This window comes from Clupea harengus, chromosome 22 (assembly GCF_900700415.2).
Source record: "Clupea harengus chromosome 22, Ch_v2.0.2, whole genome shotgun sequence".
Classification (NCBI taxonomy): domain Eukaryota; kingdom Metazoa; phylum Chordata; class Actinopteri; order Clupeiformes; family Clupeidae; genus Clupea; species Clupea harengus.
The window spans coordinates 7000528-7023271 of NC_045173.1; the positions used below are offsets into that span (position 1 = coordinate 7000528).

Below are 22744 nucleotides of genomic sequence, written 5' to 3' on the forward strand. Positions count from 1 at the left end.
TGTACCGCAGCGGAGACATCAGCCTGCACTCCACGGTGCGCTGCTACACCCGCCAGGGCTCCGCTCAAGTCATGATGGATTACGAGGAGAGACCCAACACCGACGCTTCAGTCATCACCTTCCTGCCAGGTCTCAACTCACTAACTATCCTGTGGAATTATATGCACAAATAAATATCCAATCATTTATCCGGATACTTGTAAATCCATTAATTCCACTTTCAATGTACCCATATTCATGAGTATGTTACTTCAGAATTCCATATTTTCAGCTCTCAACTGTATGTGTGTATGTGTTTGCATGTGTGTGTGTGTGTGTATGTGGTTTAGGTGAGAGTGAAAAACCATGTACTGTGAACCTGGTGGATGACTCAGTCCATGAGGAGGATGAGGAGTTCCGCATGGTACTGGGAACGCCGAAGAGCAAATCACCCTACGGAGCCGCCGTGGGGGAACAGAAGGAAGCACTGGTCACAGTCACTGACAACAAAGACAGTAAGCAGCTTCCCCATACCTTCATCATACCACACACATAGGGAACCATGCACACGCATAGAGAACTACAGGACTACATCCTAAGGGTTGCACACTTGTTGCAATTAGTTTGTCATGATTATGAAATGTTGACAAGGTACACAAATTAGTTTGTCATGATTATGAAATGTTGACAAGGTACACAAATTAGTTAAATAATTATACTTACACTGTCTGAAAAAGCATTTTTATATATTATTGTGACCAGATTATGAATATTACATAATATAATGAAATAATAATGATAATGAGTTCATAATGAGATAATATAATGAAATGTGTGTGTGTGTGTGTGTGTGTGTGTGTGTGTGTGTGTGTGTGTGTGTGTGTGTTTGTTCTCCTCAGAACCTATCATTAGGTTCTCAGAGCTGAAGTACAGTGTGAGGGAACCACAGGTGGCTGGGGAGATTGCTGTGGTGAAGGTCCCCGTGCTGCGCCTGGGTGACACCTCTAAAGTGTCTGTGGTGAGAGTCCACACTAAAGACGGCTCTGCCACCTCAGGAGAGGACTACAACCCGCTCTCAGAAGGTGGGTAGCCCTCACTCAAACATGCAGACACACTCAAACATGCAGACACACTCAAACATGCAGACACACTGAAACATGCAGACACACTCAAACATGCAGACACACTGAAACATGCAGACACACTCAAACATGCAGACACACTCAAACATGCAGAAACACTCAAACATGCAGACACACTCAAACATGTATTTGCGCACCTGCGTTTGATTATTGTATGTGTTTTGTACATACATAAAATGTATATGGTTGTAGTTTATTTTTATTGTGCTGTGTGTGTGTTTCTGAGTTTGTTTGTTTAATTGCATCTATATTTGTGTGTGTGTGTGTCTGTGTGTGTGTGTGTGTGTGTGTGTGTGTGTGTGTGTGTGTGTGTGTGTGTGTGTGTGTGTGTGCAGATGTGGAGTTTAAGGAGGGAGAGCGGGAGCATGTGGTGGAGATTGAGGTTCTCTATGATGGAAAGAGGGAGATTCGAGAGGCCTTTACTATCCACATGAAACCTGATGAGTACATGATAGCCGAGACACAGGTCAGTGGACATACACATCCATGTTGACTCATACACATACAAACCCCCACACACACCACCGCCATAGATTCTCATCCCAGAAAAAGCCACAGCTTTTTGTTAAGATAGTTCACACCAATAGTAAAGGAAATGCACACATGCACCCATGCACTGTTATTTCAAATTTACAACCAACCTCAAGGTAGGTCAAGGTAACAGACACATAAACACAAATGCCTGCACACACGCACACACGCACACGCACACACACACACACACACACACACACACACACACACACACACACACACACACACACACACACACACAAACACACACACACACACACTCGCCTGCTAGCTGAAATAGCCAGCAGGCAGCTGCCACTGTCAGCGAGCCCCAGCACTGAAGCCAAAAATGGCACCCAGCGCCTCTCAGCCGGCCCTGTGTGTGTGCGAGTGTAAATGCCACCCCATGGACACACTGACCCAAAACATATAGGATTGCTGCTCACAGGCCCCAAGGAGTTCCTTATATAAACCATGGTTTGTAATCATATGAACAGTCCTGGTGCACAAAACCTACTTGGGTATATACATAAGTGATTAGATGATGGAGATACTGAGGTGTAGGATGTTCTCACACTTGGTCTGAGGTGCAATACAGCGAGAAAAATAGAAAAATCCCCCAAATCTTAAGACCATCATACATCCAAGCTGGATGCAAAACGATTTCATTGCAGCGATATTCTCTCCCTTTCCAGATGAACAAAGCTATTGTTTACATTGAGGAGATGGACAGTGTTGCAGATGTCACCTTCCCAGCAGTACCTCAGGTTGTTTCCCTGCTGACATATGATAACGCAGGACACGTCAAGGTCCACCCACATCCCCCCAATGGATACCCGGTCGTATGCGTCACGGTAAGTTGACCAGGACATTAATGGAACAAGCTCCTGTAAGATGTCAACATATAATACTGTCCCAAATGGTTACAATATCTGTCCACATGTAAATATTGTTTTCTTATCCTGATTTCATCATCTTTACATGTAATGACCATAATTACATCATCATATTAAATTGTCTCATGTCCACACCCACATACTTACCCACAAAATGCATTGTTCTGTGTTTCCATCAGGCCTGCAACCCCAAATACTCGGACTTTGATAAGACCGGCTCCATCTGCACGTTGGAGAGCATAAACGACACACTGACCCAGTACCGCTGGCTCGTGAGCGCTCCCACCGGGTCCGACGGCGTCACCAGCCCCATGCGAGAGGTGGACACGAACACCTTCTTCACCAACACCAAATCCATCACTCTGGACTCCATCTACTTCCAGGCTGGCTCGCGGGTCCAGTGTGCCGCCCGGGCGTACAACATTAAAGGAGAAGCCGGCCTGGAGCTCAGCTCACCCATCTCCATCATCAGCCGTGAGGACGGTAAGACACGGGCCGGTGCCAGGGTGTCAGCATTGGGGCCTGAAGTGTGAAGAGGGTGCTGGGTTATGGGTCATGTCTCTAACCTTTTATTAATTCAGGAAGAATTTATGTTTATGAAGCAGCGGTCGATTTAGTTGTGACTGGCACAGGTTGACTGGAACCCCTCTGCCTCTTCCTTCAGGTATGTGCCAGCCTCGTATCCCTGGTACTGTGGGCGCTGAACCGTTCTCCACCAAGATCCGTTACACAGGACCGGACGACCCTGACTACCCAAACCTGATCAAGCTGACTGTCACCATGCCCCACATGGACGGTGAGTCTGAGGACTGAGGACAGTGCTGTGTTCACAGCAGGCCAGTTGTTAGAGCATCTTCTAAAGACAGCCTACTGTCACATTCAAAGTAAAAAGCCATTTCATTGTCCAGTGCTGATGCAGTTATGTTGTCCTGTGCACCCTGTGATTATTCCTTCAGGCATGATGCCAGTCATCTCCACACGGCCCCTCTCCAACTTCGAGCTGACGCTGAGCCCTGACGGCACCCGTGTGGGGAACCACCGCTGCTCCAACCTGCTGGACTTCAACGAGATCCAGACCGGCCACGGCTTCATCACCGACTCCACCAAGAACCCCGAGATCATTGGCGAGACCTCGCCATACCAGTACAGTCTGGCCATGCGCAGTGCCAACTCGCTGCGCTTCTACCGCAACCTCAACCTGGAGGCCTGCCTGTGGGAGTTCAACAGCTACTACGACATGTCCGAACTGCTCAACACCTGTGGTGGCTCCATCGGCACTGATGGACAGGTGGGCTGCACAGTTATTGTTCCCATGTTCATATTGTGATATTTTAGCCCTCACAACTTCTAAGTTTTATGTTGGTATAAAGCCAGACAGCCGTTTGTTATGTTTATTCCATCATAAATACACAATATTTAGATGACAGACACTAGATTGTAAAATAGGAGGACTTCATTCAACAGCCTTACCTCTCTGTGTGCTTCGCCCACTGTAGGTTCTGAACCTGGTGCAGTCCTACGTGACGGTGCGCGTGCCACTGTTTGTCTCGTACGTCTTCCACTCTCCTGTGGCTGTGGGCGGATGGCAGCATTTTGACCTGCAGTCTGAGCTCCGCCTCACCTTCGTGTACGACACCGCCATCTTGTGGCAGGATGGCATTGGCAGCCCACCAGAAGCAGAACTGCAAGGTGAAGGAGACCACGTGTGTTTATCCATCTGAGGTGTAGATTGAGGGAGGGGAACCCTGACTGAGTTTCAGCAGCTCTACTTCCAGAACACTTATCACCGTTAGTAAAAGTGAATGTTAGATTGTAAGATTTAAGATGTAAGATTAGAATGTAAAATCTTGATCTTAACTGTTATGATTCAGTTGGCAAATGCAGTATGATATATTATACATGTAATGGTATATGGTGTGGTTCTGTAGTTTTGGCCCATGATGGCCTGCAGAGGGAGCCAGAGGGCAGTGGGGGTGTAGCTCCTTACTTAGATCAACATCACCTCCTAGTGGTCAACTCTCTGCTGAAAATCTTTTGGTTGAGGAGGAGGGGATTTGCTTTTTCCTCTTAGGTTCAATCCATGCTTTATTGTTAAATACATCTTGTCAGGTTTAAACCGATTACATGTAATCACATTTTGGCGAGTGATTTCCCAATGTTCACTCCTTCTCTGCTGTCCTCCACAGGAGCCATGTACCCCACCAGCATGCGCATCAACGAAGAGGGCCGCCTGGTGGTCAACTTCAAGACTGAGGCTCGCTTCAGGGGCCAGTTTGTCATGTCTCACTCAGGTAAGGGAGCTCACGCTCGAGGAGTCATGTGCATGCATGACTGTGCACTTTTTAGAATCTAATACCATGTGTATTGCCGGGAGAGCTTGGTTACCACAACATGAATGTTTGTTCTCAGCGACCTCTACGACATCCATGGTGATGTCCGGTGATCACCCTGGACTCACCTTCACCATCTCTCTGGTGCGCACTGAGCCCACCTACAACCAGCCCATGCAGCAGTGGAGCTTCGTGTCAGATTTTGCTGTGAGTTCCTCAGAGAACCTCCTCTACATATCCCCAAGAGTTGATATTTTATATTATTTTATTTGCATTTAGTGTACTGTATTTGTACACATTCTTCTGTACTGTCCTGATTATGAGGTGAAAGTGAGGTCTGTCGGAATACTGTATCACTGGGGCTTGGAGGACCATTTTATAGAGTGCATGTTTTGGCTTGTCTTTGTGCTGCAGATCAGAGATTATTCCGGTACATACACGGTGAAGCTGATCCCCTGCAGCGCTGCCCCCAGTGGAGAGTTCAGCATCCCCCCCGTCTGCCACCCCAGAGAGCCCCTCACCTTTGACATGGACATCCGCTTCCAGCAGGTCAGCCCCGCCCAACACAGCAACACACACTGAAACAACAACACTTCATCTGACACACTCTTAAACACCGCAAGCAGCCACACATGACCACATTAACTACTTCCAGCAACATGCAGCTGTACGTTGCAAGTGCCAACACATAACAATACTACTACACACACATACACACACACACACACACTACAGCCACACAACTGAACATCAACAACAGTAACACATCCTTTTTAACTGTGTGCAGGTGAGTGACCCAGTATCAGCAGAGTTCAGTTTAAACACCCAGATGTTCCTGCTGTCCAAGAGAGAGCTTTGGCTGTCAGATGGATCTATGGGCTTTGGAGAAGGAAGTGACTCTGCATTTTCTGAAGGTAATATACACACACATACACACACACACACACACACACACACACACAGACAGACGGACACACCAAATGTCACAATGTTTGCCAATATTACTTTAATGTGAATGGGCCTGTTTTCCAGGTTCCCAAATCTATGGCCGTGTGATGGTGGATCCTGTGCAGAACCTGGGCGAATCGTTCTCCTGCAGCATTGAGAAGGTCTTCCTCTGCACTGGCACTGACGGTTATGTCCCCAAGTACAACCCCACTAATAAGGAGTATGGATGCCTCGCTGATGCCCCCTCTCTGCTCCACCGTTTCAAGATCCTGGTACGGCAATCACTTCTCTTTACATCTTCCTCTAGTAATGGTTTCTTATTCAATGACTTTTAAAACAGTAGAAAAGGTGACTGTTTCCTATTTATTCTTATTCTGTGTGGTGTGTGTGTGTGTGTGTGTGTGTGTGTGTGTGTGTGTGTGTGTGTGTGTGTGTGTGTGTGTGTGTGTGTGTGTGTGTGTGTGTGTGTGTGTGTGTGTGTGTGTCTGTGTGTTATCAGGATAAAGCCCAGCCTGAGACCCAGGCCACTGCCTTTGGAGATGTTTTGTTTGATGCCACTCTGGCTCTGGACACTCAAGGAGCTTTGCCCCTGGTCAGACAGCCTGGTTCGGATGGCTTCGCCCTCTCCTCCACCCCACTCTTCCAGGTAACAGAAGAGAACAAAAAGGACTTTACATTGGCATCTCATTAAGATACATGCGGTCCAGTAAATGTAAATGTTCCTGGCATGCAGTAACTCATGACTAAAGATAACATCTGGTATAATAATGATGTATTATGGTGATGATAACTCATAAACATGACAATTTAAGCATAGCATGTTGGTTTAGATCTAAAATGTTGGTCCTTTTATGTAAATTCCAATAAGATCAAACGTTTCTGAAGAAACTGTAGACCGTTATAGAATTATCTGAAGAAACTGGAGACCATTATAGAATTCTCATGAATGCTTCACCTCTGTGCCCCAGGTGGCAGCTGGCCGTGAGTGGTTCATCCACACGATCTACACCCTCCGCTCCCGTGAGAACGCTAACCGCGGCATCGGCAAACGCAGCTTGGAGTACCACCACAGCGTTTCCTCCGGCTTCTCTGACGCCGTCAGCCAGCCTCAGAGTCGCCAGCGCCGCTCTGCTCCAGATCCCGATGCCCTAGACATCGGCCTTGAAAACAATCGGGGCACCAACCTCCAGCACATTGCCCTGGACCGATCCGACCGCATCCTCGTGAGCCAGAGGCAGCCCTGGGCCCTGGGGCCGAGTGCGGGCCTGGAGCGCCCCCTGGCGGAGGGCAGCCTGGGGAGGGAGCCTGACTCAGAGTGGGGTCTGCCGGGGGGCATGCCCACCCTGCTGGGCGTGGCGGGGCTGCTGCTGCTGCTGTGCCTGGTGGTGCTGCTGGTGGTGCTGCTGGTGCGGCGGAAGCGGAAGGAGAAGAAGTACCCGCCTTTTTCCACCTCGTCCAGCGCAGCCTATCGCGACGCCGGCAGCAGCAACCAAGGCATGGCCAGCGCGTGGCAGCGCTCCGACAGCTCTGAGGTTTAGAGGGTGCCCACAGCAACTTATCTCTCTCTCTCTCTCTCTCACCCAGATAGCCCCTGTCCTGCCCATTCCCCCCATCAGCCACTTCAGTGGCCTCTGAGCATACCACTCCCCAAACTCTAAAGGCAGCTTGCCTGCTGGACGGCCCAGTAGATTAGAGTCAAATGAAGGTGAGAGATAAGAGGATGTTGTCCTCGAGTAAAGCCTATTACTAAAGCCAGATAAGAATGTATAGTGATCAATTCAACAAACGACAGGGCTTTGCTGTTCAATAAACATAAAACTATCAACTAGATACCCAATTGTGTTTTTTGAAGGGTAATGTTCGAAAAATGTTTGTCAGAGCCCTGATCATCAATATCTGGATCTACTGACGGGTCCATGCCCAGTCAAGGCAGCCGAGTGGGAATTAGTTTAGATCATGTGGAGATGGGCACACCCACTGGCTCTTCTGATTGGGTGTGCTCCCACTTCTCTCACCTTATCATGTCCCATGATCTCCCCACCTTCACTACAACCACAAAAGCACTGTAATAATACCCAAGCTTGTATTGTAGATTGTAGAGAATCTTCCATTTGATTCTTTTCCCCACTTAATCTGGTCCTGTGCATGGAGCTGGCAGGTTTGGTTTTCTTATTCCTGACATAGATGTAGGGATCAGGTGTCAATGAGGCAGCCAATCCGCCGATCTGTAACCCGTGCAAAGAACAGAATGGCTTACTGTAGTTAGGAGTAGTTTACTGTAGTAGACAGTAATATTCTGTAGAGAATGCAAGTTTGCTCTACTTGTGACATTGATTTTCCTCTAAATCTGTTAGCGATTCTTCTCTTTTATGTTTGTTTGTGTGTGTATGTGTGTGTGAGATGCGATAGCATGCAGTTGAATAGATGGGTAAGATTTGGCAGTTGACAATACTGGATGTGATAAATTTATGTATTTTTATATTAATTAATTATTGATGCACTGTTGTGTTTTAGAGCACATGTCAGTGTTCCCATGAAAACATGCCATAGATATGGTGCTAATTAAAGGGATTGCAATGTGTCATTTCTGTCATTCAAGTGCATTACTATTCAAATTTGTAAATGTTTTTATACATTTTATTTTTGTTATGACTGAAATGTGCTTTAGAGACAAACCAATGGTGCATTTGTTGTGTACATAACTGCCTTTACATTATACCATGTGACAAGAGGATACAAACACTATCGTTGTACCCTGATAAAACTTGAAAAAAAAAAAGAATCTCAGATGACCTTATAGTGACTAGCCCCATTGAAATATTAACTTATACCTGAATGAGGCCATAAAGCAAAATGTAGAATTTCAGAGAGAAAATTGATCCCCGTGTCAATGTAGAATGTGTTTTTCAAAACTGAGAATGACTCACATTGTTCCACAGTCTATGAACTCACTGATGTATTCAAATCTTTCTTGCCAAATATAAATATTATACATTTATGGCTTTTCTCTTCATTGATGTTCCCCCTTTTCATTGAAAACATTAAAAAGTGGTGTCAGTATTATGTTCATATTTTGTCATTTCCAGTTTTATTTATCATATGATTAATTCATGGAGGTTCAGTATCTTCAGTAAGACAGCTGCAATATGAGATGAGGCCTGTAACAAACATCTGTATGCTTGCATGCATGCTTGAGTTGTTGACACACTCAGTTGTGTGCCTTGAGGTGAACCGTTTGTGGTGTCCAAGACTGATCAGATCCAATGCACCAAACAAATAGCTAGCTTAACCATTTGCGACCAGCGTGCACTAAATAAAGCAGAGATCAGTTGCTTGTAAGTTCTGCATTGAATCATGATTGAGGTAAAGTTCATTCATTTCAGATGGAGATTGGCTTTATGCAAAAGTGTTACTGCTTTTACTGTAACTGTTTAACCAAATGACTCAAGAGGCAGTTAAAGGGTTTAGCCAAGAGTACAGTTTAGCTGTGCTTATATGAAAGATAAGATACTTACGATGCCTACAATGACAAAGTAAATGTTTGTAGTCTTCCTCTTAAAAGTCTTGTCATTCTGTCTTTGACTCATGGAAGGAAAGTCAAATGTATCCTCTCTTTATGTCATCTGTAAAATAATGAAGTATAGCACAGGTACTGAATATTGATGTACCAAGTTGACTCGCTGAAAAGACAATATCGTATTTTGATTCCTTCAGTAATAACTGTAAAGTCTTGAAGGACTCATGTGTCTGTGCCTGAGCCTGTGTGGGGGACTCTAAGTGAGAAATAGGTCAGAGAGAGACACAGACACGACTGCAGCTGTTCTCCCAGCTGGTGTCACCAGGCCTCCCTGCCCTCTGACTCCACAAATAACCAGCCAGAGAGACAGTGCTTCTCACACCACAACCGTAGGCTCCAGAATAGCCCTGTGTATCAGGACAGGTAAGCTTGTGGTGAGGTATGAAAAAGGGAAGTCCAAACACCACAGGGAGAATATGATAATCGTGTTTGATTAAAGTTGTCCAAAGGTCAGCTTCAAAGCAGTGGTACACATTATTTTAAAGTGGCAGTCTTTGGATATTATCCTCTATAACAGGGTTTCCCGACCCATGGGCCATTGGTGGGCCGCGAAAATGTTTCAGGTTTTTTTCCCCACGAATTTTCCACGAAGAACGGATTTTTAGTTGAGAACAATATTAATTAGGGAATGATAAAATTAACGCGTTAATCTATGAGATTATTGTGGCCGAGATTAATGCGATAAAATATTTTAACGCAGTTAACACAACTTTGTTTACTTCCGGTGTGCTTTGACCCCTGACACGAAACCGCCGCGTGCAGTCAGTTAGATAGGAGAAAGCTGAGGGATCGTTGGGCGGAAAGTTTCTGTTTAAGAGGCAAAATGACGGAACAATCGACAAAACTAAAGTTGTATGTAGCATTTGTCAAGCTGAATTTAGCTATCACAGAAGCAGCTCGTCTTTAAGTTATCTTAATGCAAATCACCCGACAGAAAGCAGTACCAGGTTAGATGGTCGCCAACCCACACTCCACGACTTCTCTAGGAAAATAACTAGACCAGTCCGTGAAAAGGTTACCAACGCTTTAAAAAAAAATGGGACGTTTCTTAAGCGAAAGAATGATAGCACTGGTAATGTCATACTACCGAAAACTACTAAAATTCAGCGTAAATACAACCCTGATTATATTAGATTTGGTTTTGTGAATGGTGACGTCGTTGAGCACAGGGCGCAGTGTGTCGACTGCGTTTTAAAGCTGTCTAATGAGGCGCTCAAACCTTCAAATCTGAATTGACATTTGGAGACGCGACATCCAGCGCTCATATACAGAACCAGGTCCTGGAAAGGATGAAAGGTAGCCCGTTCCTTTTAAAACAAGTTAGACGAGTCGACGGACGTCAGTAAAGCTGCATTAGTGCTGTTTTTTGTGCGTTATCATTGGAGTGGTATTCTACAAGAGGACATGCTTTTCTGTAGAGAGCTACCAACTCGAACTACTGCCCAGGAATGCTCGGTTCTATTTATGTTGATAATAGATTGCAGCCACAGATTTAAATCACTATTTCAATTATTTGAATCATTATATTGACCTATTTGAACCTATTTATTTGAAAATTATTTGAACCTATTTGTTTGCATGTCTGAAGCATCACCTATTTTAATTAGGCCTAGCTGAGTGGTCTTGTTTGCATGTTTCATCACTTGTTTTGAGTGCATGCTATCTTTTGGGTTTATTCTGGTTTTATTTCCTTGCTTGTTTGCTGTGCACTAATAGGCCTAGGCCTACTGCAATTAAGTTCCTTTATTTCAAAACTCTTTTGGATAATAAATCTCTTTTGACTGAAAATGCTCTGTGCGGTTTTATGTTGTTTTCTGGTGCACAATACAATCTTGATTGCAATATCTAGAGGAAGATTTTCTTGTATGAATTACTAGGCTCCCACCTGTAGCAGGTGCTGATGTTGCTCTTTGTGAAACATAACAATCGCTTATTAATAAGAATGGAATATAGATTAGCTAAAATAAGCGGGGTGTCTGTTGGGCCCCGACCAGTTACAAATACGAAAAGGTGAGCCTCGGAGTAGAAAAGGTTGGGAACCCCTGCTCTATAACATCCCAAACTGAAGTCTGTAACAAAAGCAATGAAAAGGTTGTGGTGAATGGGGGGGAGCTGTGTTGCAAGTGGTGTCCCATACCACATAGGGCCTCAGAGCACACAGGGACCCAGGTTCCGAGCTCAACCCGTGGACATTACATCTCTCACCCACTAATTTCCTTTGTCTCTATACTGTCTTGTCCAAATAAAGGCTAACCAGCCCGAAAGACTACAACATCTGTTGGCTCTGACTACATAAACCTAACAGAAGGTTAGTCCCCTGAGAGCTGGTTATACATTAATGAACTGAGTGTGTTGTAAAACAACATTTCAGTTCTGTGTGTCAGGTGTGTCAATTCCCACCTGTGGAACCATATTAACACTAGGTGTGGAGTAGGCAAGCATTTTAGTGCTTACCTGAGGGAGAAAATGGCGTTTCAACTGCTGTTGTTGTTATCACTCTTTGTATTCACTGCAGGTACAGTGCTGTTTGTGACTTTTACTGCTTTAGTTGTTGAGTAGCCTTATATCTTATATGTACTAACTGACCTTTCACTGATTTACACTACTTGGATTTGTACTTGGATTTATGTTTAAGGCTCTGCCGTGGGGGTATGTTTGCCAAGGGATAAATGGAACAATGTATGCTTGAAATTATATCTAGGGAATATGTTATTATATATAGGGTAACCTGAGAAATTACATATTACTGAACAAAAAGCATTACAGAGTTTTGTCTAAAACTAGTGTGCTACAGTAACTGTTACAGTAAATATTCTCTTGAATTAAGTGGAATATTGTGATGGAGGCCTTGCATTTCTTTTTCAGACCTGATTCACATAATCAATTCACTATTTACTTTTCGTATGCTGACATGTCCTGTTTCTGGTGTTTGGAATGAGAAACAGGACTGATAAAGTCCTGATAATCTTGTCAGGATCGAAGTTATCTAAGAGAGTCTAGTGGACTGTACATTATCCCTTATCTAAAAGCCCAACATAATGTGCTTTAAATTAATCATATTATTACTACAAAAGCGGCAGATTGTTATCTCTTTAGATTGAGTGAGAAAAAACAACCCTCACATGTAATCCTAAAAGCACATATAAATTACAATAACTGAAGAATGTTGTTTTATTTTTTTTAATACTTTTCGAAATGTATGCTGTGACAAGTTCCCTGACTACCTGTTTTGCACAGGTGCAGAAAAGAAGACAGTAGACCCCAGAATGGTAATATTTTGCTGAATCATTTCATTGAATAATTTATTGAAATACATTTTATCAATCAGTTTCTTTAAAAATGCCAGGCCTGACACAACATTGTTTGGTTGCAAAACAGCCAACCTGTGGAGACATGGCTGAGATTCTGGCATGTCCACTCAATCTGGCTCCAGTGTGTGGCACAGACGGGCAAACCTATGCCAACGAGTGTGCCCTCTGCGTGCAAAGGCAGTGAGTATAAAGCCACTTCGTCATCATTTCACTCACCCTGTTCATTGTCATTCAGTTTAGAGCCTTGACATTACCCACAAAGACAAAACAACTTAATTTCAGTTCCATTACAGTGGCAGTTGCCATTTTACTCACAATTCTAAAATCTTTAAAATCCAGTGGAATGCATTCTATTCAGCAACACTTTCTCCTCCCCCAGAGTTTATGGCTATGTGGTAAATATGTATTTGATTTACGTTTGATTGTTTGTTTTTTGGTGTCTTTATCATAAGATGTCCTGGACACCTTATTTATGCTCACTTTTATCTGTAGCTGCTTCCTTCCATTTTTCCTTTTCAGGATGTCTAAAGCAGACATATTAATTTCCAAGGAAGGGGACTGCTGACCTCACCCTGGTGATGATGGAAACATAAATGTGAATTTGAAATCAACAATAAATAAATAAAACTGAGTTTTGCAAAACTAGAACAAGAGCCATAAATAAATGATCTGGACATCTTGGTAACATTGTATTCCATTTTTTTGTCTTGCTGACTGCATTATTAGACCTTTTTAAACTTTTCAAGAATTTGATCCCTGAGGAAATGTTGTCTAACCTTGAAGATGGTCAGAGACATTGCAGATTAAGATCAGTTAAACAGCAGTAAATATTCATCATATTCAGCTGATTAGAATCCAATGTATTTTGATACTGTGCAGGGATGCAGACACACCCATACATGCACATAATAATCTATACGTACATGTAGATATATGCACAGATGCAGCAAATGTTTTAAAGCCATTAAAAGCCAGTCATTGCTTAAACATATTTACACTAACATTACATATAAGCAGCCGTTCACATCGGTTCCTGTTGATATTCATGCTATTTAATCATCGATGGGCAGCAGATTGAATCCCATGCAGAATGTCTGGTTGTAGTTAACTGAAATGTACATTCCTGTCTGACACAGCTCGAGGTCAGCATAAAGACAGAGATTATAACTATTTTTATTTTCTGATAAGAAACTATCATGAAGCCGGATGAAACTGTAACACAGCTCTTTACGTCAGACTCTTATCATTCATGTCTAAAAGACACTATCAATCTTAAATGTATGGCATGTGTCACCCAATATCACACTAGACACAACAACCAGTTGCAAAAGAAGAATTCTATCAGGTGACATATGATATATATCGAAGAAAATAGCAAATGAGTGTGAGAGGAGAGATATATAGAAGGGGCCATGTGTTGGGAGAGAGAGAGAGAGGAGAAGTAGAGATATAGAAGGAGGCCATGTGTTGGGAGAGAGAGAGAAGAGAAGTAGAGATATATAGAAGGAGGCCATGTGTTGGGAGAGAGAGAGAGAGACAGAGAAGAGAAGGGCTGGGTAATGTGTAGGATTCAGTCGAGATACACCAAGCAGTGAATAGAGAACAAAAGCAAGGTCAGATCAACAAAGCCTGGCCAGCAGTACAAATCAAAGTGGTTTAAACCAGTAATTGAATGGTTGGAAGTACTCTAACGGTAAGAATGTTGGGTACAAAATGAATGCCTTCATGATTAAAATCATAAAATATTAAGTATTATATATAAATATTGGAGAAAGGTTGTCTATAATGTAATTCATATTATTTATATTACACAGTGGGGAAAATAAGTATTTGAATCCCTGCCGATTTCGCAAGTTTGGCCACTTGCAAAGAAATGTGTGATCTATAATTGTAATAGTAGGTGTATTTTAACAGTGAGAAACAGAATATCAACAAAAAAATCCAGAAAACTGCATTTTATAACATTTATGACTTAATTTGCATTTGATGCAGAATATAAGTATTTGAGTAGTAGTTGTAGTTGGTCACTAGGTTTACACACATCTCAGGAGGGATTTTGGTCCACTCCCATTTGCAGATCCTCCACAAGTCGAGTTGATGCCAAAGAGCTTGATTTTGGTCTCATCTGACCACATCCTGTCTCCCAATCCTCCTTAGAATCATTCAAGTGTTCATTGGCAAATTTCAGACGGCCCTGTACATGTGCTTCCTTGACCTTGCGAGTTCTGCAGTACTTCAAACCATTACGGCGTAGTGTGTTGCCAATGGTTTTCTTGGTGACTGTGGTCCCAGCTGCCTTGAGATCATTCACAAGCTCCCCGTGTAGTTCTGGGGTTATTCTGCACCTTTCGGATGATCACCGATACCGCACGAGGGGATATCTTGCATGGAGCCCCAGACCTAGAGCGATGGACAGTTGTTTGGTGTTGCTTCCATTTACGAATAATCGCACCAATAGTTGTCTGCTTCTCACCAAGCTGCTTGCCGATGGTTTTGTAACCCATTCCAGCCTTGTGCAGGTCTACAATCTTATCTCTGACGTCCTTGGTCAACTCTTTGGTCTTGCCCATGGTGGTGAGGTTGAAGGTGTGAAGTATGATTCTTTGGACAGGTTTCTTTTATACACGTCACCAGTTGAGATCAGCTGTACCTTGTTAGGCCTAATGAGGACTAATCTGTGTGCTTCTTGGGCACATAACTGGTCATTGGGAGCCAGAATTCTTGCTGTTTGCTTGGGGGTTCAAATACTTATTTTCTGCATCAATTACAAATAAAGTCATAAATGTTATAAAATGCAGTTTTCTGGATTTGTTTGTTGATATTCTTTTTCTCACTGTTAAAATACACCTACCATTACAATTATAGATCACACATTTCTTTGCAAGTGGCCAAACTTAGGAAATCGGCAGGGGTTCAAATACTTATTTTCCCCACTGTATACATCCCTCTAGGACCCTGTACTCGTCAGCATCTTTAGTTATTGTTGTTATTGTTTTTTGTCAAATGTAACAAGTTAAAGCAGTTCTGGTCTTGACAGAACACTACTTCTGGCTCACACTAAGCGCATGACAGCATTGCTGTGCTGTTTCCTGAATGCCCAGTGTGGTTGTGGTGTCTCAGGCGTGTTTGACGAAACTTCCCTTTCCTGATTCTCAGCCCCGTGTGCCCAGAGGAAGGCAAACGAGATGGATCATTCTGACGGTCACAAGATGGGATAAAATAGGCTGAGCCAACATATGCCCCAAACAGTAGCAGTGCAAAGGACATACCTCATTTTAGTCAGCTAGTAAAGTCATAAGTGGTAGAATATTAGTGTAGTGCAAATAAAACAGACGGAGCACAAGGGCATTCAACTGCAATGAAAAGTGGAAATTGGGCATCACACTCTGTTCTATAGTCCAGCATTTCATTGTAAGTTCTCTATTGACAACTTTGGAAAATGGAAAATCTCTCTGTGTTGAAAGAATAAATATCTTTTTAGAAATGTTAGGTGGGGATGAGAATGAAGAGCTCATAATGTACCATATTCTGGAGACAAGGTTCAAGGTCCAAGGTCAATATTGCCTAATCTCAAACAAACAGAATGTTAAGGCAAATCAGCTAAATAGTTCAAGAAACAATTAGACAAGAACTGAGATGTTATACTTTTGGTATTCTACTGGAGAATAGTGGAACCTGATTTGGTCCACATAGGGTGCCAAAAGAGTTTTGTTGGGTGTTTCGGTTTATCCTGGCACAGGTATTTGTGTATAAACTTTCATTTTCTTATAATAATTACACGCATCACATTTTCTTCTGTCTTTTTAATTTACTTGGTTTTGCTGCATGTCAAAAGTATTATTTTTCAACAGTTTTACAGCTTCATTTGCAATGTCAACATCAGAGACAAAGACAGTGGACTGCAAATTCACAGAAATTCATAATCACATTTAAGTCTGTACATATGTCACAAATTGCAACAGTATCTGAGTAGTTGCAAGTTACATTCTCAAGGCTTGTTCAGCAGTTTTGAGTCAGGTTATGACTATCCTCCTGATACTCTTCCCAAACCCGACTGGCCACAAAAATGTAAGGCCCAAGAATCCATTCTGCTCCGATGTATAGCAGCCATGGAAACAACTCTCCATCAGCTGTATAAAGACCCTGAGAAAATGTGGAAGTCGAGGTTTTTTTGTAGCTCTGTACTTTCTTCCTCATTGTCTCCCAATGTCCACAACGATTTTAGTGAACAGCTGATCCTTAACAATTCTAATTACTTGGTACTTCAAAGAATTGATGCCATCAATTTCCATTGTTTGTCTTGTATGTGCTATATTATAAAACCTGTCGCAAAAAGAGGTGCGAGTTATAAGGTGATCCAAACTGAGACACATGTACTGTAGAGAAGAACTGTTGGTTAGGGTTGTACCTTTTGGGGTTAGGCTCATTGTGTGCATCTCTGCTGTGGCGGATCATTCGGCATCTCCCTGTTACTCCATTGGGTCTGGAGATTGACAGGCCCTTGATGGATAGCCTACAGGAACAGGCAGGCTGAGTTCTTGGACAGTTTACATGTGTGTGCAGTAGTTGTATGTGTATCATATTCCATGGTGGAGGAAAAGGTCCCTTTTATGAAAAACAATCAAAATAATACGTCGAATGAGGGCTAATTGAGTTCTACATTTACATTATTTTCTGCTCACCTGTTGAAAATGTCATCGTCCTCTCCACCCCAGCCCCAGTAATTGTTGGGAAGGCCATTTATTTTCAAGTACTGCTCTTTGCTAAGAGCTGAAACACCTCCAAAGTACTGATAATATGGTAGCCTTCAGAGCAAATGAAGAAGTAAAGTGCAAAATTCAGAGTAGCATTTTATCTAAAGTTTTCCAAACCTCTAAGGGCACTTAATTTGCCACATGAACAAACCTACATGAAACATGCTCTTAAGAATGTGATGAGTCATGTCATACAACATAATATATTGGCTGAATAATGTGTTACTTTGCTGACTATATTTGCAATACAGAATCTGATGAGTGCCCTAATATTAGAGTACTACTATATATTGCGGTTGTTACTATTCTACGTCTTTCACCCCAATGTGTGCAGCTCACCCACCGCTACCACTGCATGTTTGTGGATGTGCATTTGATTTGCATCCCTGCAGGACAATATGCACTTTCTTCTGACCGAGCAGTTTTTGGGTTAGGTCACATTTCCACTGGTTTCTCAAGTAGCATTTGCACATTATTTGTGTTTCAGTGATTTTCAAAACTCAGATGAAAATCAGTCCACCTCTGGCAATAAGAAAAAACACGATGAAGAGCCTAAAAGGGGTCTGTTGCATTCTTATAATGCTTAAAATGTAAGATGGCTAATATTTCGTGCTGTAAGAAGCACAATCCCACACAGTACTGGAGGTTGGCATGCCAGCAAAGAGGCTAAAACCCTTGGTTGCTAGGGACTATTGCTAATACACCACTTAAGGCAGCTCTATTCGATTTTCAAGATTCAGATGAAAATCAGTAGCCTGGATACCATCCGAACTTAACCCCGCCCACAACATTTGAGGTCTGGAAGTTCGGTCTGGCACTGCTCCGTTGGGGAGAAATGATCAAAAATCAAAAATTGTTCGGACCAATCAAATTGTCAGGGCGGGCTTTATACGATAAAGGACAGATGATCAACCGTAACGTGATCAACCGTAACGTAATCAACCACGTCACCAACACACGGGTTGAATTCGTTTTCAACAAACATGGCTGCCGCTGGAGAGCTGAAATGTATAGATTCGAGCCCATTTAGACATTGACAGTGCATTCATTTTGAAAGAGGAATAGAGAAACGTGATCAAGGCATTTGTCAATCGAAAAGATGTTTTTGCCTTCCTTCCTACGGGATCCGGTAAAAGTGTAATGTATCAGCTGGCCCCCGATGGTCTACGTTATGGTCATACTACGTTGCTCTGATTGGTTCTAGGTATATCCAATTGAGCGGAGAGGCATTTTTTTTTCCTGGTTCGGTTGAAACACGCCCCATAATCACAGCCCAATGGAGCAGTATCAGACTCATATTCTGACTAGAATTATGAGTATGACATCGTCAGGCTAGAAAATCAGTCCACCTCTGGCAATAAGAATTACCATGATGAACAGCCTAAGAAAGGTCTGTTGCATTCTTATAACACTTAAAATGTAAGATGGCTAATATCTTTCAAAATGTCCCCTTTTTGAGAGATTTTAAACAGTAAAAAAAAATGTTCACCACAATTAAATAAGCAATATCTACCTGAAACCAAATTTGTCCATGGAGACAGCGATGTGCCTGGGTTGACTGTAGCACTTGTAGATATTTCGGTCATCCATGGGGATGATGTCCACATCGCTAAAGACGAGGCAGTCATAGTCATACTCTTTCAGAGCTTCGGCAAACCCCACATTTAACAGCTTGGCTCTGTTAAATGTGGTCTCTCCATCCTGGTGAGAGACACTGCAACGGGTCAAACTCTGAACAGTATGTTAGATGAGATTACAACAGCTGTTTTTGGAGAACTACTAAGACAACCTTTTCCTCTCTCCTCAAATAATTCTATTAATAAAGTCACAAGATCATATAGCACTTAGTTCTCTGTCTTTATCTTTCATTTGTAGTATGACTATTGTCCATGTTGTTCAGGACAAAGACAACAGTATATCCTCTGAGGTAGATTACTGGTCAATAAAACAAAGCCTGGATGATATCTGCATTCTGAATGAGTGTGTCTAGGAGGGAGGGGGGGGGGGGGGGGGTGCACTGAGTGGCTATTTAGTAGAACCTGCTTCACTTTTCCCATTTATGTTTCCCCTGTAGAGCCTGGTGCACTAACACAACTACCTACTTCGTTCACAGCTGTTGCTTAATGTAGAATTTATTTTGAATACTGAGAACGCAAAGTAATCAGCAAGAAAAGACAAAGAGCATCTACAGGAGCAGAGACACTGACAATGGCCTCTATAAATCCGCTGAGACTGGACACCTTTGACCAACATTGTGTGTCTAAGGAACATCAGAGTCAATCGTGCAAGATTGTTGTCTACATTTATTTACCAAAATAATTAGACTTATAAGACTCAACATTAGTTTCAAAACCACAAAGTCCACAATGAACATTCTATGGCTTCTCCCTTTCAGAACTTCCCAGGAGCCAAGGGAACAAACTGTCTTTAAGTGCACTTGTTGAACAAGTCTTTGCTCTTTAATTATAAGTTACAGCCATTCAATAGGCAAGATAGAGCATGTCTCCATTGCCCACCTTACACAGGAAATCAATCTTGCATCTTGAGGTACATTTCTCTCACACCAACACAAGGTGTGTGGTAAGGTGTGTGTGTGTGTACACAGGTCACTACAATTAAAAATAATCACCAAAGTAGAAGTTCACCTGTTCGATGACATAGATGCCATAGTCTAGCTGCTGCCTCTGAAGAAGGGGGTGGAGGTAGAAGAGCCAATACTTCAAGTGTTCATCTCTGTGTCTGAAGGGAATGATTATGGCCACTCTCTGTAGGCCAATACAGTCTGAGGGCTTCCAGCGGCCCCCTTCCTGAAGCTCAGGATTCTCCTGTCGCACCATTTCCAGAGTCACTTGGCTACTGAACTGGACTTGAAAAGGGCCCACTGACAGAGAGAGAGAGAGAGAGAGAGAGAAAAATCAAATGACCAATTCAAGGTATGGTAATGTCATTCCCGTATGTTTTCATCATGTCTGTTCATGCTCTTTTGTTTCAAATATCTGAAGCTTACTTGTACAAAAACAAACCATTCTTGCAAAGTGCAATGTCAGCGCTTGGACAGTTCCTTCCCTTAATGGATTGTAAAAACACTCCTTTTGGATTTAATTAGACTATATAAAAATCACTGAGTAACATGTAACCTAGGTAAGAGTCAACGTCTTATAGCCTACATTTGAAAGTTTATCCACGTTATATTCATTCAAACTTTTAATAGCATACTTTTCTGTGACATATTTTAACACCATATCTTAACATAGCCTACATTTTAACGTATATTTAATTTCTATGATCAGAGATAAGAAAAACAACAGGAATAACATCCTGACCCCAGTTTTCTACACTGGATGTGCACAGCAAATATAGGCTGCAAAGTCGAAGGACTGTGTTCAATCAAATGTGTCATGAAGTTCTGGTAGAAGACTCACCCAAAAGAGGGGATGTTTCGAGACACGTCTGCAGTTCATCGTTTCTAATTTCAGGGCTTTCAGTTCCGTTCACTGTTGCTTGCATTATATTGAAAATTACAGCCAAAGCGTCTCCCCTTGCTCTTGACAATGGTATCTGTGGGTTGGGCAAAAAAGTTACCCTCTCCTCAGGGTGTAAGATGTAATAAAACAAAGTAATGGTGAAATGAACGGCGCAAAGTAAAACCACCACAGTCCAGGCTTTACTGACAATGGTGAAATTATTTGACAAATTAGGAGTCATTTTCAAAAGAATCAAAAATGATTCTTGCTAAAGCTGTCCATTAGTCTCCACGTGCAAAAATCATAGTGCCATTCGTAGCTTCATCTGTGAGAATCTTAACGTCTTGCTCAGTTGTCATCTCTTGAGCTCGTCTTCCACGCATTTTATAGTGAACATATCCTGCTGTGGTTCTCAGTTCCGCTCTCCGAAACGAACTGTCATGCGTAGCCTACTGTAAATATAGTTATCATTTCCTACACTGACGGTCATCATTCACTGTGTTAACTTTAATGAACTGAAGGAGTCAGCTAGCTAGCGTAACATTACTTAATTTTAGTGCCATGGTTTCAATGGTAACACTGAACTACAAGTCTTTCTTAACATTATCATGTAGTTGCAGATGCACAAGTTTTCAGAGCAGACACGAGTCTAGGAACAACAACAATAACAACAATACTAATTATACAGTGATAATTAAAATAATACTAAAAACAAGCCTTATCCATCATCCATCACAACAACTAGCCTGCATACATTGTCCAACTACATATTATGAAAGGGCACAAACAATATCACATTCCTCCTCCAGCCAGAAAAATGTGTAGACCTGCACTCAAAGAACCCAGAGATGGTAGTGGCTGGGACAAAGCACAGGAGTGAAGCGTAGAGCTGCCCCAACATCCCGAGCCCAGCATGGGCCACCAGTTCTGAACAAACACAGCCATGGTCGAGCACAGGTTTCGAGGTGAAGACCGTTTAAAGTCATCACAAACTATGCAACATTCTTCAAATGGAAGTGGAGGAACTTCGATGATTCATCTGGACAGAAAGTTGGTGTCAGTAGCCTGCTTATCTTTTACATTACATTCTGTTTTATTAATTTACGTAGCATCTTTAACAATCAACATTGTCTCAAGGAGCTTTACAAACCCCAAGGCGTGAACCTATGCAAGCACAAAGGCAATGGTGGCAAGAAAAAATCCCTTTTAACAGGAAAAAAACCTTGAGCGGAACCCAGCTCAAAAGCTAACCCATTTAACCCATTTCATTTTGAAAGGACCAGACAGTTTTCTGCTGTGGTCATTGGACATGTTGAGAGTGGATACGTGTATGTATGTAATTATATTTGTCCAGGAGGAGGCGCTGTTGCCCCTCATATGGCATCAGTCACGTGTGACTGATGATCTTATAAAGTGGGATGTTCACCGGACATGTGTGAAGCAGTGTTCATTTCGTTGACGAAAAATATGCTTTAACGACCTTTTTCCCATGACTAAGATGTGACGAAAACGGATCTATGAAAATAAAAACTATGACTAAATCTATGTAACTTTCGTTGACGAGACGAGACGAGACGAGACGAAAACGTTGGTGGTTGACTAACTCACAATCATTTTTTTTCTAAACTTGCATGCACCTAACATTATTGGTTGAATGTTGCCTGGTCCTGTATCCTCAGGAGGCACCTGAAAGCGCACAGCCCTGCAATTTATGCCACGGTAAATTAGCTAGTAACTGTCAATGATAATTAGCAAATGTTAACTAGTTATTAGAATATATTAGCCAACGTTAAGTTAACTTCAAAGGGGCAGTGGAGTGTATAGGTTGTG

At 42.5% G+C, this 22744-nt stretch overlaps 3 protein-coding genes across 3 annotated transcripts in view; 2 read left to right on the forward strand and 1 right to left on the reverse strand.

The window, feature by feature from the left end:
- frem3 (Fras1 related extracellular matrix 3) overlaps positions 1 to 8867 on the forward strand; it is a 31263-nt gene extending 22396 nt beyond the window's left edge. Inside the window, exons 9-24 of the mRNA XM_031560039.1 lie at positions 1 to 129; positions 330 to 494; positions 879 to 1061; positions 1457 to 1587; positions 2330 to 2488; positions 2710 to 3013; positions 3195 to 3326; positions 3487 to 3818; positions 4027 to 4219; positions 4717 to 4821; positions 4940 to 5067; positions 5275 to 5409; positions 5648 to 5774; positions 5893 to 6080; positions 6308 to 6454; positions 6777 to 8867. The exon at positions 1 to 129 is cut by the window's left edge and continues 69 nt beyond it. Coding sequence (XP_031415899.1) covers positions 1 to 129; positions 330 to 494; positions 879 to 1061; positions 1457 to 1587; positions 2330 to 2488; positions 2710 to 3013; positions 3195 to 3326; positions 3487 to 3818; positions 4027 to 4219; positions 4717 to 4821; positions 4940 to 5067; positions 5275 to 5409; positions 5648 to 5774; positions 5893 to 6080; positions 6308 to 6454; positions 6777 to 7346 — 3128 coding nt within the window. The 3' untranslated portion in view covers positions 7347 to 8867. The remainder of the gene's footprint in view (positions 130 to 329; positions 495 to 878; positions 1062 to 1456; positions 1588 to 2329; positions 2489 to 2709; positions 3014 to 3194; positions 3327 to 3486; positions 3819 to 4026; positions 4220 to 4716; positions 4822 to 4939; positions 5068 to 5274; positions 5410 to 5647; positions 5775 to 5892; positions 6081 to 6307; positions 6455 to 6776) is intronic.
- A 2880-nt stretch (positions 8868 to 11747) lies between these two features.
- On the forward strand, positions 11748 to 13341 carry spink4 (serine peptidase inhibitor, Kazal type 4). Its single transcript, XM_031559991.2, has 4 exons — positions 11748 to 11900; positions 12623 to 12654; positions 12764 to 12876; positions 13216 to 13341. The coding sequence occupies exons 1-4, from the start codon at positions 11852 to 11854 to the stop codon at positions 13259 to 13261; spliced, it is 240 nt and encodes a 79-aa protein (XP_031415851.1). The 5' UTR covers positions 11748 to 11851; the 3' UTR covers positions 13262 to 13341.
- Positions 13342 to 16482: 3141 nt separating this feature from the next.
- Positions 16483 to 21990, reverse strand: LOC105903513 (beta-1,4-galactosyltransferase 1-like). Its single transcript, XM_012831279.3, has 6 exons — positions 20873 to 21990; positions 20096 to 20331; positions 18964 to 19151; positions 17379 to 17501; positions 17105 to 17209; positions 16483 to 17019 (listed from the first exon to the last, which is right to left on the reverse strand). The coding sequence occupies exons 1-6, from the start codon at positions 21153 to 21155 to the stop codon at positions 16890 to 16892; spliced, it is 1065 nt and encodes a 354-aa protein (XP_012686733.1). The 5' UTR covers positions 21156 to 21990; the 3' UTR covers positions 16483 to 16889.
- Positions 21991 to 22744: the final 754 nt, after the last annotated feature.

Bases quoted from the DNA above. Each gene is read 5' to 3' on its own strand.
- spink4 (XM_031559991.2), top strand. From the start codon at position 11,852: ATGGCGTTTCAACTGCTGTTGTTGTTATCACTCTTTGTATTCACTGCA. The intron at 11,901-12,622 runs GTACAGTGCTGT...TGTTTTGCACAG, and splicing joins ACTCTTTGTATTCACTGCAG to GTGCAGAAAAGAAGACAGTA. The intron at 12,655-12,763 runs GTAATATTTTGC...GTTGCAAAACAG, and splicing joins AGACAGTAGACCCCAGAATG to CCAACCTGTGGAGACATGGC.
- LOC105903513 (XM_012831279.3), bottom strand. From the start codon at position 21,155: ATGACTCCTAATTTGTCAAATAATTTCACCATTGTCAGTAAAGCCTGG. The intron at 20,332-20,872 runs GTGAGTCTTCTA...TCTCTCTGTCAG, and splicing joins CGAAACATCCCCTCTTTTGG to TGGGCCCTTTTCAAGTCCAG. The intron at 17,502-18,963 runs GTAGATATTGCT...TTTGCTCTGAAG, and splicing joins ATGGACAAATTTGGTTTCAG to GCTACCATATTATCAGTACT.